This window comes from Schistocerca piceifrons, chromosome 7, assembly GCF_021461385.2.
Source record: "Schistocerca piceifrons isolate TAMUIC-IGC-003096 chromosome 7, iqSchPice1.1, whole genome shotgun sequence".
In the NCBI taxonomy this organism is placed as follows: domain Eukaryota; kingdom Metazoa; phylum Arthropoda; class Insecta; order Orthoptera; family Acrididae; genus Schistocerca; species Schistocerca piceifrons.
In genome coordinates, this window is record NC_060144.1 from 39,529,008 (window position 1) to 39,550,040 (window position 21,033).

Consider the following 21,033-nt stretch of genomic DNA (forward strand, 5'->3'; position numbering starts at 1 on the left):
TGTTTTAAATCGGGCATACTTTCTTCATTAATTATGCATCATGACCTCATTTGTGTACTATGAGGAACCTGTTCAGTCTGTTATCTGCTCACTTAGTATGAAACTCCCAATTGTCATCAATACTATTTCTCTGAATCCAAGCCACAGCTGGTCTACACTTACATAGTTAGTTTGGAAGGTATAGAGAATGTCTCTCAAGAAGGCACTAAGCAAATTTTTATCTGCTTTATTAAAGAGATATATTTTGTGTTTAGCTTTGGCGGATTTGGATGTTACAGTATTCAGTCTTACTACAACAATCTTGTGGCCACTGATCCCTACATTCATCATGACGCTCTCCATTTGCTCAGATACTTAGAAGGCAAGAGGTCTAATATGTTATTACAACACTGAGCCCCCACAAGCAATTTACACTTCATGTGAGTTTCAGAATTAATTGCTCAAAATAGTTTTTGGAGAAAGCATTTAGTACCACTTGTTTTGACCACAGGCTCTGCTGCTGAGAAAAATTCCAGTGTATTCAATGGGGGATGACCACATTCACAGCAGTATGAGTGGCTGGATGTAATGTATTTGCATCACTTATAGTGGAGAGTAAATGTGGGGACTGCTTGTCTGGCCTTTCCAGATCACCCTACATACGGACAAGTGACTGCTACTTACACAGGACATGAGCAAGCTTTGGGAGGGGATGTTGCTAGTTATCAGGAGCTATAATGTTAGGCACATTATGGAGCCCTTTGGGGAAAATAGTGTTCCAGGATTTAAGAAGTTCAATGTGCACTCTGTTGGCACCTGGGAGGCAAGGTTGGGCTCATCTGTGATGTATAGGAGGCTGAACACTGAGTGTGCTGGGTGCACTCATCTTATAGTTGTGGTTCATGTTGTCACCAATGATACCTGTCCCTTGGGTTCTGCAGGCATCCTGAGTTAATGCAGGTGACTGGTGGAAATGGTGAAGACTGCTGGTCTCATTCAAAGGGTGCAAGCAGAGCTTACAATAGCAATGTCATACCAAGACTTGATCTAAGTTCTTTTGTTTGGAGCCGCGTGGAGAGTCTCAACCAGAAGCTTTGTCTATTCTGTGACTGTTTTGACTGTGTATTTGCGAACCTGTGTTACAGAGCACAGAACTGTAGGATTCCTCTTCAGGGGACAGGAGTGCACTACACAGTGGAAGCAGCTACTCAGGTAGCAGAGTATTTATGGAGCACACAGGAGGCAACAGTTTGAGGTCCCCTGATGAACACTTGCCAGAGGGAAACCAGATTGCATACTACAAAAATTCACTTTTAATGTCAACATTTTACTATTAAATTGCAGAAGCATTCATAATAAAGTCGCTGAATTTATTACCCTCCAGGAAGGTTGTTATACTAAAACTATACTTGCCACTGACAGCTGGCAAGAACCTAAAGCAGAAATTTCTGATATATTTAATGAGGAATGAAACATATATTGAAAAGACAGTTTAGACAATGTAAGAGGTACAATGTTCACTGCAATTGACAAATATATTGTGTCTTTCAACACTGAAATTGAATCCGACTGCAAAGTTATCTGGATGAAAGCAACAAGCCTACACAAACTCAAGTTAATCATGAGATGTTTTTACCAGCCATCCAATTCTGCCATAACAGTTGCAGAAACATTACTGTAATATCTATGCCAGTCTACTTGTCCACATTTTATAAATACTTTGCCCCTCTCAAGCAGCTTAAGGTGTCATCAATGAATAGCACTGAATAGACATCAATTTTCACGATTCTGTTCAGTTGTCGGTAGCTGATGCAGAAAGGCAGTGTGCCATCCTTCTTCGTAAGGACCATAAAGAGGACAAAGGACTCACTGAAGGTTCAACAATGTCATCTTGCAACATCTTGTCCACTTACTCCTGGATTATTCATCATTCAGCCAGTGATGCCGCCTACAATCCATGGACGATCTCCAGTGTCGATGCAGTGTTTTACCTTGCCTACCTGGTCTGTCTTTTCTCCACTCTGAATCTGAACCATCCAAAAACTGATGTAGAATGATCTGATTGGTTGTTTAATAATAGTTTAATCTACATCTACTCTCCATATCTACATCCATTTACATACTTGGCAGAGGGGTCCTTGTACCATTACTAGTCATTTGCTTTCCTGCTCCACTCACAAATGGAGTGAGGTTTAACTGACTGCCTATATTCCTCTATACATGCCATACTTTTTCTTACCTTGCCTTCTTGGTCCTTATGTGGAATACACATTGGCGGCAGCAGAAATGTTCTGCAGTCAGCTGCAAACGCTGGTTCATTAAATTTTCTCAATAGCGTTTCAGAAAAGAATGATGTATCCCCTCCACAGGTACTCATTTGAGTTCACAAAGCATCTCCATAATACTTTTATGTTGAACAAACCTACCAGTAACAAATTTAGTAGGATGTCTCTGAATTGTTTTGGTGTCTTCCTTCAGTCCAACATTGTGGATATTCCAAAGGTCTCCTAATGAACCAAAGTCAACCATGTCTTCCCTACTGTTGTCCATATGTGCTCATTCCATTCCATTCACTTTGCATTGTTATGTCTAGATATTTAATTGGCAAGACCAGATCAAGCAACACACACTAATATTATATTCAAACGCTAAAGGATTGTTTTTCCTACTTATCTGCCTTAATTTACATTTTTCTACATCTAGAGTGAGCAACCATTCAACACAAAAAATAGAAATTCTCTCTAAGCCATCCTGTATCCCTTTACATTTACTCAATGACAATACTTCTGTGTACACTATACAAAATCACCAGCGAACAGTTGCAGATTGCTACTCACCCCATCCATCACATTACTTATGTACCAGAAGGCTATAATTAAACTTTCCCTATTTAATACATTATAACATGGAAACTAAATCAAACTTGGTAGCATTACTGTCAGGAGTATGGGCTGCAGGATTTCCAACCGTCACAGTGCCACTGTCCAGTTCCAACTATGCCCACTAGGTGCCGTGTTCAGTCATCATGATTCATAGTCTCCTACACCTGACCAGTTGCAGTGCACTTATTGACATGTCAAGTCGGGTTTGGTGCAGCTGCACTTCGGGAATATTGCTGGTTGAAAGGATAACAGAACAGTCCTCTTTCTCCACCTGCTGTGTGGAGCATGATGAAGAAGTTCAAACCAACTGGAGAACTGAGCATCACTCCGAGAAGAGGCCGACGACCTGTTGCACCATATGTGGTTGATGAAATCACTATTGCTATGGCAGACAGCACTGTGAACAATTCCCAATCATCAGGTAGTGCACATGCTGTGTCACGACAGTTGAACATCCCGTGGTCCACTGTATGGAAGGTGCTTCAAACCATTCTCAAATGGTATCCCTACAAGATCTGTTTCGTATAGCAGCTTGCAAACACGATGCATAATGACGTTTTGACTTTGCCCTCCACTATCTCTGTCTGAGTTGACAAGGGCTGGCCCTGGACCATCCTGTGGACAGATGGAGCTCATTTCTCTCTGACGTGTGAGATGAACACACAGAGTTGCCGATGGGGGATCTTCACCTCCAGTCACTGTGCAAGAAGTTCCTCCATATGGTGAATGTGTCACTATATGGTGTGGCTTCACAGCTACATTCATCATTGGCCCATTCTTTTTCGAACAGGCTGGTGCTCAATGATCACAGATGTGCAGTGTGACTGCCCAGCATTACTATAATATGTTTTGTCAGCCTGTCATACCCACCCTACAGGAGAGAGATGCAGTGAACTTAACAGTTTTAATGCAAGATGGGACCCCATTACACATCACTCATGAAGTTCACCCATTCCTCTGGAACATATTTGCAAATGATCGAATTAGCTGCTGATCATTTCCAAATGCTTGGCCAGGATGATCACCTGATCTCACTCCCTGTGGTTTCTGGTTGTGGGGTTACCTGAAGGACAGGATTTACCAGGGGAACATTCACAAATGTGCTGCTCTGAAGCGCAGCATATCAAGAGAGGTAGCCAGCAGACTTACAGACATGCTTCATTCTGGTGTGCAGAATGCAACCCTGCACTTTCAGTCACTTCTGGACACTGATGGGCACCATATTGAGCCCCCTTTGTAGTAGTAATGGTACTGGTATGTAATTGTATGATGCACCATAGCAACACATTAAAAGTGTTTCAGTTGAATTGATTCCACATTATTTCTCTTCCCTGTGTCCTTGACATTAACGCTACGAAGTTTGATACTCGTATGGTAATTAGTTTCCATGTTATAATGTGTTAAATAGGAAAAGTTTAATTACAACCACCCAGTACATCACACTTCCCTGGGACACTCTTGATGATACTCCTGTCTCTGATGAACATTCACTGTCAGTGACAATTTACTTGGTTCTATTGCTTAAAAAGCCTTCACACTGGTCATGTACCTCGCAACCCATTCTGTATGCTCGGACCTCCATCAAGAGTCTACATTGGGCAGTGTGTCAATCCAATGCACTGTCTGTAATGGTTGTGGAGCATGATTTATCATCAATGGCACAGGACACCAATCCTGGATTGGTTTGGCTGTTTCTACGTACATACCTTTAGGGATGAGTTGTGGCTGCTCATGACAATTAGTGATCCAAAGTCTTCTTAACTACATATAATGCTCGTAATCACTGGTGATATGTAGATTTCTTTTGGGAGCCTGAGTAATTTTTTTACAATCAATAAAAGCTTTCCTGTTTAATTGAGCATCTAGATTGACAATTGGAAATCACCTCATTGGTGATGATAGGATAACATCTTCAATGACAAACGACTGCCCAGAACAATGTTTATTATGTGTCCTTGCTGGAATAGCTTCATCAATTTGGAGCTCTGATGTTTTGCAGTCTACCATTGCTTGTGATGCCTGTAAGAAGTTCCAGCTGAGAACAACATTATGACCACATTATGTTGAAGCAAAAAATTTGAAGGACAACATTCTGTCATTGATAGTTATTCTTGCAACACATGTTTCTATTGCCTGGAAGCGTTTCTCATTTGCATTCTTCAGCACAATTTTTTTTTGTACCACAGAGCATAGTCTTCTTTAGTCTGAGACAATAAGCATAGTGTCTGGACAGGTTGACTGTCGATGAGGTATCCTAATATCTTGGTAACTGTTGTCCATGGCGGCCTCCCCTCCATAGATGGTCATCTCACTTAGATTTCCAGAGTTCAGTGGCTTGTACCTCTGTGCAGTGATAGGTGAACAGCTGTAGCATTTTGGGGAACAACCTCGTCAAAGTGCAGCAATGGACTTTATCCCACAGGTCAGCTACAATCATTTGCAGTTGGCTCGAATAAATAGATGTGTTGTGATGGTAGGTGTCTGGCTGCAAAGTAATCATCAAAACTCATATTTTTCCTCAGCAGTAATGTGCAATGTGACCAGGGCATCCACAAGGAGAACATTCTGGTGTGTTCTCCTCTGTCCTCCGAGTGTCTGTTCTTAGGTGGGTCATTATGCTTGGCAGAGGAGTTGGTTGTATCTGTGCTGGTTGGATGCTGGGTTGTTGTTTGATGGTTACAGCATAAGTCTGAGTTGGCTGAACCTGTTCTTCCTGGCATGTACCACTTGTGGTGTATTCAACACCAATGCACCCATTTGTAAACATTCACTATTACCTCCTGATGCAAGGAGTCGGCATTCATGGCTGCCATCTTTCCATATAGTGCTGTATTTCTTCTCTTACTACAAGGTGCATAAGAGAAAGAAGGCCATGGTGTTCCTCCGCAACTGCCACAAGGACCACATTTGGGAGTTCGTCATACTTCTTTTGTCTGACTCTTTTTCTGCTGCATTCCCTCAATGCGCTGGCACCACATGATGAGTTCCTTGGTTGTTGTGATATCCATTACCGATCTTATCTTCCATAACGCAAATCATCAAAAGTGAGATTTTATCAGCTTCTGTCATGTTCAAGCTCATAATGTAATATAGTACCAAAACATTCTGTATGTAAGAGTGTGTCATTTTCCCATGTCATTGGCCTAAGGTTTCCAATTGTTCTTCCATTAAGTGGACTTGTTCCTCTATCTGCAAATGTTTCCTTCAATTCAGCCTGGAATTTGCCCCAGATAATGAACTCTTTGTCATTCTTGAACCACCGCTAGACTGTACTGTTCAAGTAAATGTACACATCTGCCAAACACATCACTTCATTAAACCTGTTGTATTTGGTGGCACAACTGAGTCCTTTCAATCATTTTGCCGGGTCCTGACCACCGACTCCAAAAATCACTGACATATGCCCGATATGTAACTGACTTGCTATTTTGCAGTCAATCGATCTTAGAAATATACTGACCCTCCTGTATATAAAAACTGTAAAAGGATGGACACAGAAAATTACAGACCAATATCCTTAACATCAGTCTGCAGCAGAATTGTTGAGCTTATTCAAATATAATAAATTTCCTTGAAACATGAGAGCGCGTGTCTACAAATTAGCAAGGAATTAGAAAGTATTGCTTGTGCAAAACTCAGTTTGCCCTTTCCTCACATGATACCCCGTGAATCATGGGTGAAAGGTAGTAACAGGCAGATTCCATATTCCTAGGTTTCCAGAAATTGTTTGACACAGTGTCCCACTGTAGAGCCCTAATGTAGGTCTGAGCGTAGGAGTAGGCTCTCAGATATATGAGTGGCTCGAAGACTTCTTACATAGTAGAATCTAACACATTATCCTGGTGTTTATCAGAGACAAGGGTGTCACCGCGAGTGCCCCATGGAGGTGTGATTGGACCACCATTGTGTTCTAGACAATAAAAGATCAGATAGGTAGGGTGAACAGCAATCTGTGAAAGTTTGCTGATAACAGGAAAATGTAATCATTCAGCAACTGCAGGACAATACAGGATGACTTAGACACTATTTCTATTTGGTGTAATGAATGGCAGCTTGCTCTAAATACAGAAAAAGGTAAGTTAAGCCTTTTGAAATGCTGCTGACTTTCACTCGGGAATTGTCTATGACAGTGCAGAAGTGAGATTCCGGTGCTGTTTAACCCAATCACACTGATTAAACATCTAGGTGAAAATTGACACAATGATATGAAATGGAACAAGCACATAAGGATGGCTGTAGGTATGGTGAATAGTCAATTTCAGTTTATTGGGAGAATTTTAGAAAAGTGCAGCTGTTCTATAAAGAACACCAATTGTAGAAAACAACATGACCCACATTTGATACTGCTCAAGTGTTTGGAGTTCTGACCAGATTCAATTAAAGGAAAATATCACAGCAATTCAAAGATAGGCTTCTAGTTTCTTTTTTTCTTTTCTCTCCTTTTTTTTACTAGTGGGTTTGATCAACATATGAGTATTACAGAAATGCTCTGTGAACTCAAACAGGACTCTGTGGATGACAGACAACATTCTGTTCACAAGACACTGCTGAGAAAAGGTAGAGGTGCAGGTGAATGTAGAACAATTCTACAATTCCACATTGCAGTTCATGGAGGATCACTGCCCATCGAACATATGCCGGTGTGAGGTGGAGTTTACACCATTAAGTTAAGTAGTGGTTTAGACTTTGTACATATGTACTGTTTGTGTTTTCCTTTTTTTCATTTATTAATGTTTAGCTATGTTGTTCTTTTAATCATTGACAAAGGTCTTCTTAGGCACTTTTGGGTTTTATTGTTCTGAAGAAGGTGTAGTTATCTACGCCGAAAACTAGGTTAACACTAAGTGCTTTTTACGCAATTGAGGCGGGTTTCTAGGTTTTAATAAGTTAAGTTATGTTTCTTTCCCTTTTAGAAATAAAGTTTCTATTAATCTGCAAGTGTTACATACAGATCATTTTGTATTCCTGCCATTGGCCATTGCAACTTTTCTCCTTCCTTATTTGTGTTGGTGCTGACTCCCAAAATAGGGAACACAACATTTGCTGCCATGTATTAAAGAACAAATGATGCTTTTGCTCTTCACCACTCCATCACAGAACATCACCAATATTTCTTTCTTTTTTTTTCCAGAGGAAAATTGCAACTAACTTTTGTTACTTGTGTACCTACATTGCTTATAATTTATTTGTTGGGGTGCTTCTCACATCAAAATGGCCTCTAACCTGCCTCCTATGCCACCTGCGCCTGTGACTCCAGTTGCTGCTGGCTTTGATCTAATGCAGTTTATTCACTTTCAGAATCACCAAATGTCACAGTTTATGATGGCAGCCCAGCAGCTCATTAATGCACCAGCCAGTGCATCAACTCCATTACAACAGCCGGCCACATCCACGACACTGCCTCTGTGCATTCCACTGTTCCGAGCTTTCAGTGAACAACAATAAGAATGAAACATGTGATAAACTTGGTTCAATGCTCAGTATGCTACATATCAAGCGCAATACTGTGAAACTTTCTTTTTTCTTGTCAATGACCAGCACAGGAGTTTACCTCCTCACTCAGAAGTTATTCCTGACTAGTAGGTCAGAGTTATTAGTTTTTGAAGATTTCGTTTCCTTCCTCACCAAATGTGAGGAACAGGTACAGGTTGCTGAAGCTTGTAACACATTCTTTCAATTGTGGAAAAAGCCAGAATGGACACACCATCAGCAGGTCACTGAACTTCAGAGTTTGACAGGAGAGCACCATTTTCAATTTAGCTGTGGACAGTGCTACACTGACACAACGACTCGTGATGTCATTACATACAATGTGCCAGGCAGTAGGATTCATGAACAAGTTCTCAAACATTCTGATCCTACTTTGAAACAAATGTTACAAATTATTGACCATCAGGACTCGTGTGACAGTGCCATAGAAGATTTGAAGATAGCTCCCATTTGCAGTGTAACACAAAGTGATAAACAAGTACAGCTGAAAATCCAATTGACCCCACCACAAACGTTTTCAGCTTGGCCAGCGTCTCAATTGCCATGGCAACAAGTGCATATTGACCTTGCTGGTCCCTTCTAGAACACTTGTTGGCTTATTGTTGTGGACTCTTTTAGCAAACATCCGTTTGCAGTGTCCATGAACTCTACTACATTGTGTAGTACCATTCAGGCTTTGTTATCCATTATCTGTGGGAAAGGTTTCCAAGAGTAGTTGGTTATAGACAATGGGCCACAGTTTACAGCTCAAGACTGTGAACAGTTTTGTACAGCCAATGGTATAACTCACCTCACTAGTACTCCGTTTCATCCTCAGTCAAACGGAGCTGCTGAAGAATTCATTCACACCTTCAAGCAACAGATCAACAAACTACGTGTCTCCCACATGTGGGAGCAAATGCTGTTCTTCTTTGCAACCAACTGCTCCCAGCCCTGTGATGGTCCATCACTGGCGGAGCTTTCTCGTGGACAATACCATCGCACACTGCTCCAACTACTGCATCCACTGCACCACTTGGTGCATGCCACATTCCACAAGTATTGTTTTGTGCCTAACGACCTTATTCTTTTCAGAGGTTTTGATCACACCAGGCGCTGGAAGAGAGAAATCATTCTTCAAAATTTGGCCACTTGCATGTATTTAATTCAGGTTCTTGCTGGGTTGCTGCGCTTCCATAAGAACCAGACTCAAGCCTGTCGATTGCAAGATTCTTCTGCAGTTTTAACGTCCTCACATTTGCATCATATCGGGATCTTGTGGCTGGTGTGGCTGCCACCGCAAGGCCTCTTTGGCACTGCCTGCTGATCTGATGGAGCCAGATCAATCACCTTCACCACCACAGCAGCTCACCTTCCTGGCACGCATCCCAGCGCCCTCCATGGACTTGTCCTAGTCATCGTCATTACATCATCAGCACTGTCATCTCTGCCCTCTCTGTTTTTCATTGGACCAGCAAGAGGGTAGGCGCCTTTTTGGGTGTTATCTGAATGATGTCCCCTCTGGGCACAGGACTGATGTTAGGGCATGGCCAGGGGCTCAGTGTCAGTCCCAGTTGTGGCTTCAGGCTTCCCATGCCATTAAGCTTCCTGCACCCTCACCCATTGTCGTAAGATGGCTCCCTACATCACTAAGGCACAGCTTGTGCAGTCCTGCAGCACTGACTGCACACCGATCAGTGCAATGCCACAAAATGGCTTCAAGAAGGTGCTGACCTGTGCACCAATGGAAAAAGTAGGCAGTGCCACACCTCCAGCAAGACAGAGTTCAGCATCCCCTGTCCGCACTGACTTAACCACCTACCATTCACTGGTCAGCCCCAAATTTGTCACAGATTTTGACAGCATCAGTAGTGAAGTAGTGAGTAATAGGCAGGTGATAATTAGCCTACATTCGGTGAGTAGTAATAGTGTGCAAAAGTAATTGCATGTAAGAGACATAGGAAGCAAATCAAGCCACCTCATAATGCAAAGATAAGTTGTGTTTCCTTCCATTTTAAAAATAAAGTGTTCTATTAACCTGCAAGTGTTATATACAGATCATTTTAGATTCCTGCCAATGGCCATCACAACTTTTCTCATTCCTTGTTTGTGTCAGTGCTGACTCCCACAGTACCTGACACAACATTTAAAGCAATAGTTTACCCTCAGACAGACTAGCACTGTTACACTATCTCAAAAATTTTGTATCTCTTATTCAAGTTGCAACTGAATCAGTGTTTAAGTGTCTGTTACAAAAGTGTTCATTTTCCAATACTTAAACTGAATACTTGGGACAAGTCACTGATATCCACTATTCTCATCCCAACTAAGAATTGAGAGGCCGTCTGGAGGTTACATTCTCCTATAAATGTATGAGACCTACAAGCTGATCATGGTAAACTAAACTTCTACACAAAATTAATTTGAAAATAGGCACAAACTGCTTCTCTTTTGCATAGCTTTCAATCCAAAAATTCCCCTTTCCAATGAAATGAAGAATTCAGCACTCATTTAAAAAGTTGAAACATGCTTTCTTTAGTTTTATTTATTTTTATGCACAAAAGCATGTAGTGCCTGATCTGCCAGGAAGTTTAAGTGCCTGTGTAGTTCCTCAAGAATTTTGACGCAAATTCTAGAGACCCTCGGCTTTCCACCATCTTGAACACCCGATATTTTACGTTTGAGCATGAGACACACAAGAGTGTCTACCTCTTGCTGGTTTTCTGTGTGCGCAGGCTCAACATGTGTCAAGAGAATGCTACAATGTGGGCGGTTGATCGATGTGGGCAAGTGGTTGCCGTGCTCGCCACAGAAACTACAAGCCCAGCGCAAGGAGCAAGCGTGCCTTACTCCATGACGGTGCTATGTCAGTCATTATTGTGAACAGTTGAATTGTGTAAAAGAAAAGAAAATACATTTACTTGCCAACTCTCTAGAGTTGCAGATGGTGGACTTGCGAGGACCTTGAAAGGTTTTTGGAACTGTATTTATTGTAAAAGTATGTAAGAGTTTCTGAAGGACCACGAGTCATTGGGCTTACAAAATATGATTCATTTATGTGAAAACTGTTATGTGGTGTTCTGTTTGTAGAAGTGATATATAGTAGGATTGATTTAAAAGTATCTTGAGCGTATGCAATCATTTTAAGAGTAGAGAAAATTCCTACAAACAGCACCATATCTTTGGAGAAGAAGTTGAGCAGATCATTGTAGCCAACTATCTGGAAAAGAAGATTGGCAAAGCACCTCCAAGTAAGGCCAATGATGGAGGGGACGTGTGAGTCTTGCACACCAGCACCACATTGCTTCCTCTAGTCACTGGAAACTACCAGAACATGGTGACCAATATGATCAGGACTGGAAAAGGAGGAATTTTTGAAGTAAATGGAGACTAGAAGACATTGAGAGTTGCCATGGCAACCAGTATTAACAAGACTGAGAAACTGTTTCGACTAATTGCACGCTGTCCAATAAACCAAAGGAAGAAAGTTGAGAATGCAACCCAATATAAGATGGAAAAAAGTAATAACATTAGGAGAACAGAGAGAAGATTTCAACTTTATGACTAAGGAGTTTTTGGTGTGGGGAGGAAGTATTTCTCACCCACTCACATCATGCCTACGCAGACTCAGTAACCAACCAACATCAGCACAGTAACCAGCCAATGATGCCAACGCAGTAACCAGCCAATGATGCCGACGCAGTAACCAACCGACGATGATGCAGTAACCAGCCACCGATGCAGTAACCCGCCACTGTTGCTGATTACTATGGCTGCTGTTCACCGTTGCTGACTTCGTGTCCGTTCGCTGATGCCAATGCTGCAACCAACGTTCGACGCTGCTAGTGCCTGTGCTATTCAATGGTGCCAATTCTACTCTCGCTCACCTAGACAGCGAGAATTCTATGCCAGGTGAGCGTGAAATAAAAACTTTATTATTCTAGTAAAAAGTGTTATAAAATACAGTGGGATGAACTTTTACTGTGTAATTGTCATAACTGAAATCAGTATTAGATGCTCACAACAGCTAAAGTCTATAGAAGCATGGATAGTATACAACAAGTTGGAGATACATCGGAACCAGCCATGGCTATGAGAATTGCTAAAGAAGGGCCTGACTGGTTTGAGGCAGTGAATTTACTTAAATCCCAAAGAGCAGATTCAGTGGCTCTAAGAAAAGAACTGAGTGATCAAAATGCTTCTTTAAGAAAAGAACTAAATGCTAAGTTAGATGCTCTAAATTCTAAGTTTGATGTATTAAATGACAAAGTGGAAAATTTACAATTAGATTTAAAGAATTAATTAAGAAATTCTTTAACTGTCCAAATGAATCAAATGTTTACAGATTTTAGACAAAAGCAGGATGATCAATTTCAGAAGTTCACCCAGAAATTGGAATTTGATATTGAAGACCAGTGTAACAATATAGAGTCTGAATTTAATCAAAAATTAGAGTAATTTCAGAGTGTGTGTAATGTTACATTCGATGCAGTGAAACAAAGACTACATATCTTAAATGAGAGTGTAGAAAGACAGGGTAAGCTGATCCCTATTGTCCAATCGCAAATTGTAGGTGTCAAAACTCGAGTCGATGATGTGGAGAGAAATTTTAAAGAAAAGCTGGCAACCTCAGGCACCATAAATATAAGTGGTCTGGAGGAACAGGTAGAGGAAATAATTGACCAAAAAGTTGCTCAGAGGGTAAACCCAGACAACATTCCAGCTCATCAAGGTTCAGAACTTAATGATAACAACAAGGTTATAGATGACTCATGGAAAGAACTCAAACTTGTCCATGACAAAGCAGAAAATAGGATAACTGTACCTGCTGTTGGGTTACATAGTAAAGTGGTGATTGTTTTGTTGTGAGAAGACTTTCACACAAAATTTAATGAGAAGTATTGGTCCGTAAGAAAGTGAGTGAGGTTAATGTCAGATCTGTTAGATCCCAAGTTGTATTCGGTGTTACTTCCATATTCATTTTCCTACACCGAATTCTCTTCAAATCTTATAGTATCCTGTATTCTATCCTCAAATGCTTATACTGTCATATAGTTCAGTTACTTTGGCATACTCAACTTGATGTGGCAGAAAAGCAAGATTTGCAGCAAATCAGTGTTCTTGTCATTATACAAAGTCTTACTTGTTTTATGGGTGCTGTGACTCCTGGTTGTTATATCGAATCAGGGCTGAAGCATATGGTAATGTCTCGTAATATCTAAGCCAATAACACATTTTGCTCTAGTCAGCAATAGTCTCTAAGTTTTGCCTGCAGTGGATTGCCGATTAGGTACATCTGTATTTACATCCCAAACACTTAATACCTGATATAGTTATAAGTTAACAGCAGGCTCCGCTCTAGTCCCGATGTAAATGTGAGTTGACAGCACACTCAACTCTAATCATCAAGGGTCTCGAATCCGATGATAATAAGGTTTTAATTTTGTATATGGGTGTTACTAGGAAACATTAGTTTGACAAGAGATAAAGATTTAGAGGAAACATAACATAACACATAATATAATATAAATGCCATCCATGTATATTTAGGCTCTATTTTTGCCTAAATTAGTCTTTGTAAGTAATCTCTTCACCAGTTTTCCATACAAACCTGTGTGTAGAGGTATCGATGAATGGCGAGGGATAAGAAATTAACAAAAAATGGTGGAGAATTGGACCCACTAAGTGTTTGAAAGTATTTAAATCAACTTCAGTGGTTAGATGTGGTTAGATGGTAGGGAGTTGTGCCCGCTAGGACATTTTATGATGTCCTCCTCAGTTATTCCAGGGGCACTCTCGCCGGTCTTCGGGACTTATCCTGCGGTCTCAATTGTAATGTCGACAGGAGCCGACGCAGTCTCCACGTATAGTTAGGTCATATTTTTGCCTACCCAACCAGCATATAATAAGGCCTTATTCTGACCCAAGCTATTCTTGGAGAACAATCCCTTCTCCAGTTTGTATACGATGATGGAAGATACGGTATAGTATGAATAATTATACATTTGTGATAATATGATACATAGTTTTATACTTAATAAAGAATATTTTATACCTCTTATAGGATGTAATGCAGAAGGGAAGGTTTGTATCGATTTTAAAGGGTTGGGTAGTGCAGGGACAAAATGACTAACACTACACACACACACCACCTTTCACCCTCACAGACAAGTGTAACTGATTCTTCACCATTTGCCATTCCATAGGGGTTGCTAAGATTTTTCTTTGGGGACTTAAAGGAGAAGGTGAGACGGTCCGTTCTGCAGGAGAAGTTTAACATTGTACCCCCTCCTGCTTCTCACTCAAGTACTGGCGAAGTAGCGATCCTTGGGAAAGGGGGTGGGAAGGGTATTCCTGTCTTTGGGCACTCCGTCTTCAGGCCACGAGTGGCATACCGGGACCATCTGACCGCCGTGTCATCCTCAGTGGACAATGCGGATAGGAGGGGCATGGAGTCAGCACACCGCTCTCCCGGTCGTTATGATGGTATTCTTGACCGAAGCCGCTACTAATCGGCCGAGTAGCTCCTCAATTGGCATCACGAGGCTGAGTGCACCCCGAAAAATGGCAACAGCACATGGCGGCCTGGATGTTCACCCATCCAAGTGCCGACCACGCCCGACAGCGCTTAACTTCGGTGATCTGACGGGAACCGGTGTATCCACTGCGGCAAGGCCATTGCCCCTGTCTTTGGGGCTATCTTCTTTCACTTCTTCGATCTTAGCAACCGTCTCTACTTTTTCCTTTCTTACTTCTCATTTGAGTACCTACCTATCTTTCCCTCTTTCCATATCCATACACTTCTATCGCTGATGTCCTTTTCAATTTCCGTGGTTTTCTAAAACCTTCAACTTATTTCACATAAGTAGGCCAAAGAATCAAGCTACATGACTACCCATATGCATACACACAAAGAAACACAGAGACACAAACAGGAAAAGTACAGTTTGAGAGCTTGTAAGAACCATCAAGTGTTGTAGGAGGAAGTACATGCACATGGTAAAGAATAAGCACATGGTAATATAGGTGATGGTTCTACATTCACTAATTCTAAAAATATATAAGTATATAAATAAGAATGACTTGACAACTTGTTGAATAGTGGGGCTCTCTGATAACCTATGAAAAGTGAGTATCCCCTTTGATGCATACATATCGTAAGTAATGAATGGTGTATAGAGGTATGGTAGAGAGGTTGAAAAGCAAAGGAGGACTCTAGGATATGCAGTGAACTATTAATGAGCAAGATTGGAGGTTGAAGTAGATTTTAATTATATTGGATAATATTTAGTGAAGGATAAAGGGGGAGTGCACCCAGATTTCAGTGAATGTAAAAAAGGGCAGATAGGCAGACCAATGAGAGGCTGACCTATACTGTGTGAGCAGGGGCACCAAGAAGGGGATTGACCTGTACCATAGATAGGAAGAAGGAGAGGGTGCACCTACCAGAATGGCAGGAGAAAGGTTACCCATAGGATCAACCCATAGGTAAGGGATAAGTACTGTTCCTAAGGGAAAAAGGGCAGTATAGTGATACAGATCACATATTTGATAGGAATTATACTGGTAAGTTTAAATTCTTAATACCTCTAGCATTATCAAGATTTATGAATGTTGGAAAGAACAGGCTCATAAACTTTCTCTAGAGTTCCTCCAGACTACAGAAAGCTGTCTAGGTTCGTACTAGTCCATACACACAAAGGAAGGAGTAGCATAAAGGATTAAGGGTAAAGGCTGAAACGTTTAAGGGTCCATGACACCTGCAACAATTTACAAGTGTAACTGAAAGAGGGAGCCTATCCTGTGAAGCTCAAGAATTTATGAAAAATATATATATATATATATATATATATACAGGATCAATCACTATGACTGCTCGAGTATTACATTCAAATGGGTTGCCCTCATAATTTGAAATCAGTTTTAGATGCAGTAGTACACAAATACTATTTGTAACACAACAGCCAGCAACATGTTTTGACACCATTACATAGTGGACACTGTGGAATCATTAGAAGTAAACAGCTATTGTACCAGCACTGTATGTGGCTTGGGCTTCACAAGTGTACAGAACAGAAGACCGTCCAATGCATGTGCAGATAACTGGACAATGTGGGCACCAGAAATTTTTCAATTGGCCTAAACGTGATGGTCCTTGGCAACACATCCATGCTGATTTTCCTAGTCCTCACTTGGAGTGTATAGTGGATAATTATCATCACTGCATACAATAAACATCAGTTTTTGATTCCAATGAAGTCTATGACTAGCACTAGAACAATACAAGCACTCACTTCTGTGCTTTGTGTAGAAGATTTGCCATGAACAATCATTTTGGACAATGATCTGCAGTTTTCTTCACTGGAATTTCAACAAGTTTGACAACAAAATGAGATTCATAATACCTGAAATGAATCATTCTCTTCTCAAAAGAATGGTGAAGCCAAAGGTTTTGTTCACACTTTCAAGTTTCAGATGTCCAAACTTTATGCTTTCCACTAGACGGAAAATGCTGTGTCGTAGATTCTCAGCACTTTTTGCACTACATCTCTTTTCATTATGCTCTGCTAGCAAAACTATTAATCAGTCACTGTTGCCAAATTCTGCTGCATCTATTTCTTCCTCAATGTCCTGCTTCAGATGCCAGGCTCACAACAAAGATCACTACAAATGACAAAGTTTTCTGTCATCCTTTTAACAGGCCTCAAAACTAGGAATAAAATATCATCATTCTGACACCTGTCTGAGGTCATTATACCATTTGCAGCGAAACAGGCACCCACTGACAAAATCAAAAGCAACAACATTTTCATGATTATTGTGACCCTGCTGTATATTTTCATGTTTCAGAAATACAGGCTGCATCCCAGACTGCTGCCTGCAAGCAGCCCTTGCTGGTGCCTGACATTCAGTTGAATGGGTCATCAGAGAACCCTGCCACAGAGATTGACCCAAGCCCACCTATGCGCCCACTGCCACATCTGCAGCTGCAGCATCTTGCACCATTCACAGAGATGTCTGTCACAGACATCAAGACTGCATCAGCAGTATAGTTTTTGCTGTCTACAGCAATGTCCGTGGTACACCCACCTGTGCTCATAGGTGGGTGTCCTACCTCTGGTTTTTTGGCAGATGTTACTGGCAGTCATGAGGCAAATGTCAGGACGTGGACTGATTGGTGCAGTCTGAGACTTAGCCACAGCCAACTCTGTCAGCACCACCATGGCACAGAGCTCCAGAATGTCCTCCTCTGCATGCGTATTATGTGAGCGAATCTTCATCGTCTGCAAACAGAGCATTACACACCACTCATATCTCTGCAGAATAAACATTTAAACCAGCCACTGCAATCTCCAGAGAAACTCAAGAATAAAAAGTTGTGCATGCTTAATTCTGCATATATTGTAAATAAATACATTTATGTCTTAATTGATCTGCAGTGTTCAGCGTGTTCTTGAGTGTTGATTTACCTCATTACTCTGATGGACACAACACTACTGCCGACTTTAAACATGGATTTTGGTCAACATATTGAAGACTAATTGAAGTTAACAACAACTTTAATTTTATGAGTTAGGTACTTATTCAAAATGAGACTGCAGTTTTCCTTGAACCCTTCAGCCACTATCATCACCTGCTTTGGTGAGGGGGAGGCGGTTGTCAGTGAAAGGAACCAATTATTAACTTAATCCAATGGTTGAGTATAACCTCTATCCACACTAACTTGCAAAAACAAACTACTTAAATTTCACTGCAAGATAAAAGACTTCTCATAACAATCATTATTCCACCACCAACTGAATTTAACGCTTTCTTTCTGAACCCAGTTAGGATCTCTAAAATCTTTGTATGAAATTATTTCTGGCTTTAGCCAACTTTTTGTACCTATAATAATTTCTGGTTCAGCAGTTTTTATGAGCAGTTGGAGCTCTGGTTTTCCCAACATATTTACAACAGTTTACAACCATAATATCCATTTTTCCTAAGTCTATCCTCCTGTTTAGAAAACTGTCTGATCCCTTAACCCAAGTTCCAAGTTTTTGTACTTTTAAGATTTGTTATTGACAAGTCCTTGGAATTTCACCTGCTGAAGATAAATACTGCCCAGGTTTTCTATACCCTAGTAAATTTGCTGCTGTATCTTTTGATAAAGTTATATTCACTAGCCAGGTGAAATATAAAAAGCTTGAAACACACTTGTGGTACCATTTGATGACTATTTCTAGATGGTTCACTGTAGCTAACCTCATAAACCAAATGTCAAATGATGAAACACTTTCTACAATGTAAATTAAAAGACAATCTATGACCAGCATAGTAACAGGCAGCTTAGTAAGTATCATGAACTGTAACATAAAATGGTTAAGTACAGTGGGAAACCTGCATTGTTTACCCTCTGCCAGGCACTTAGCTTTGAACTGCAGAGTAATCATGGAGATGTAGGTGTAGATATTTTAACACAAGAGCATACAATGAACTACATTTAAAAATGACTCATTCAAGAATGAATACAGTGCAAGATATTTCAGAGGAAGTAATTTTCCACTGGTAAGAATCAGTGATCGCAATATCACATTAAACAAATCATTTATTTCAAGAAGTAAATAAATGTAATCATAAAATTAAACTATTTGCATCAGAACGCCACACCTTCACCAGACAGTACATGTGAACATGGAAGCACATATAACCTGAATAATGATCTGTGGCATCTTCAACTATAGTTGCAGCAAGCAGATATCTAGAGCCATTACATTACAAGGTGGTCACCGGTGACTTTCTGGTAGTCCCATCACGTCCTACAGGGCTGAAGTTAGGCACTCTAGGAGAGTGTCAGAATACAGTAATGTTGTGGAGACGTTCCTTTAGTACTCACTCTGTTTGTAGCCATACACATCTGATCTGTTGGGAAATTCTCATTGAAAATTCTGCCACAGAAAATAATAGGTTACCACAGGATGTCAGTGCACAACACTATACAGCCTATTTCCCCTCATCACAGAAATCATCGGTAATACAAGATGCCCACAACTGTCTAACACCAGCAGTGGTACAGTGAGCTATGCCATACGAAACTTGTGATTGAAGCCCACACAAATGACCTCCATACACATAAACTGCTATCATCCATCTGATTCTAGTCTGCTACAATTCTTACCTTTTCACAGCACAACTTCAAAAGGATATGATGTGTGTCAGTGTCAGTGGCAAGATACACACACCTAGACAATTAATTTCCTTCCACAAATCATAAGAAAATGTCCAGGAAGACTGTAGTATGTATTAACATTGTTGTTATCTATGATTGGATGATGGTGAATGACGTTATGAGTATGCTTTAATGTGTTAGTGAAACAGATGATCATCTCTTGGTAAGTTCTGGTGGGGTGTCTAGAACCCAGCCATAATATGTGTCATCATGTAATCATGCCTACCTAAACAAGTTGATCTGAAAAACCTTGTGCATGATATGGGAATAAAATGAAGCTTTCTTATCCAAACAAATAACATATCCTGAGGCCCATCCTCTGTAAAATTCTGTATGAAGCACATACCAGTCTTTTGCAGCAGATATATAAAAGAAATACATTTCATTCTACTGCCAGCTGTAAGCATCATTTATCATTATTAGGTACTCTGATGACTGTTGCTAACATACTTCAGGACACAAGTTTCAAATTCTTGAGGTTGGAATTCACATACCCATCCAGCCATCTAGATTTTGGGTTTCCATTGTTCCCTCAAAACCCCTACGATAAATGCTCGACTGGCTCCTTTGAAAAGGTAATGGGTGAGTTCTTGCCCATTCTGAACTTGTGATTCATCTCTATCATTGATAAGGCAATTACTCCCTTAACTTCCTCTGTAGTTACCCCTTTTTCCTCCTGAAGATCTTTGATAGTAATTACACTTCCACATCCTATCAATAACAGAAACATATGTGAATAACAGCAACATCTGACAGACTCTTTGAAAGGCCATATGACAAGCTCTACAGAGCATAAACATTGACTTATATGTTATTCCTATATTTCATATGTTACTACAAGAACATATGCCAGTGTGCATAAAATTTGACAATATTATGAAAAGGATAGTTGCTACTCAACATATAGCGGAGATGCTCAGTCATGGATAGGCACAACAAAAATACTGTCAGAAAGTAATCTTTTGATCAACAAGGTCTTCATCACAACCTCTGCAGTCAGAGACTGTTGTCACAGTGTGTAAGTTGCATTTGTGTGTGTGTGTGTGTGTGTGTGTGTGTGTGTGTGTGTGTGTGCGCACGCGCGCGCACTCGTATAGTCTGTTTCCAATGAAGGACTTGTTGGCCAAAAGCTTTCTGACAGTCTTTCTGTTGGGCCTTTCTAGGATTCAGGGCCTCCGCTATATGGTGAGTAGCAACTATCCTTTTCATAATATTCTTATATTTGAAGTATGAATAAGAGACTGACTGCTAAAACAAATACCTTACGACACAGTTACAAACCTGTTAATGTTTCAGCACTGGAAGACACAGCAATAGTTTTAGGAATGGTTAAATGTTTTCCATCATCTTCAGATTCAACACGAATACTAACACTTTTACGAGGAGTAGAACTAGGAGATGGTGACTGTTGTTGTGTAGGACTCTGCTTAACAATTGCTGGGGCTTCTTTAATCTGTGTCAGCTCTCTCTGCTGTTGGTCTTCTTCAGTTGATA

The 21,033-nt window shown here is 40.6% G+C and overlaps 1 protein-coding gene and 1 pseudogene across 1 annotated transcript in view; both read right to left on the reverse strand.

Moving 5' to 3' along the window:
* Positions 1-21,033, reverse strand: part of LOC124805408 (ras-specific guanine nucleotide-releasing factor 1-like) — an 871,442-nt gene that overhangs the window by 449,811 nt on the left and 400,598 nt on the right. The window contains 1 exon segment of the mRNA XM_047265969.1: positions 20,821-21,021. Within this exon segment, the coding sequence (XP_047121925.1) occupies positions 20,821-21,021 (201 nt within the window).
* On the reverse strand, positions 14,896-15,013 carry LOC124709228 (annotated as a pseudogene).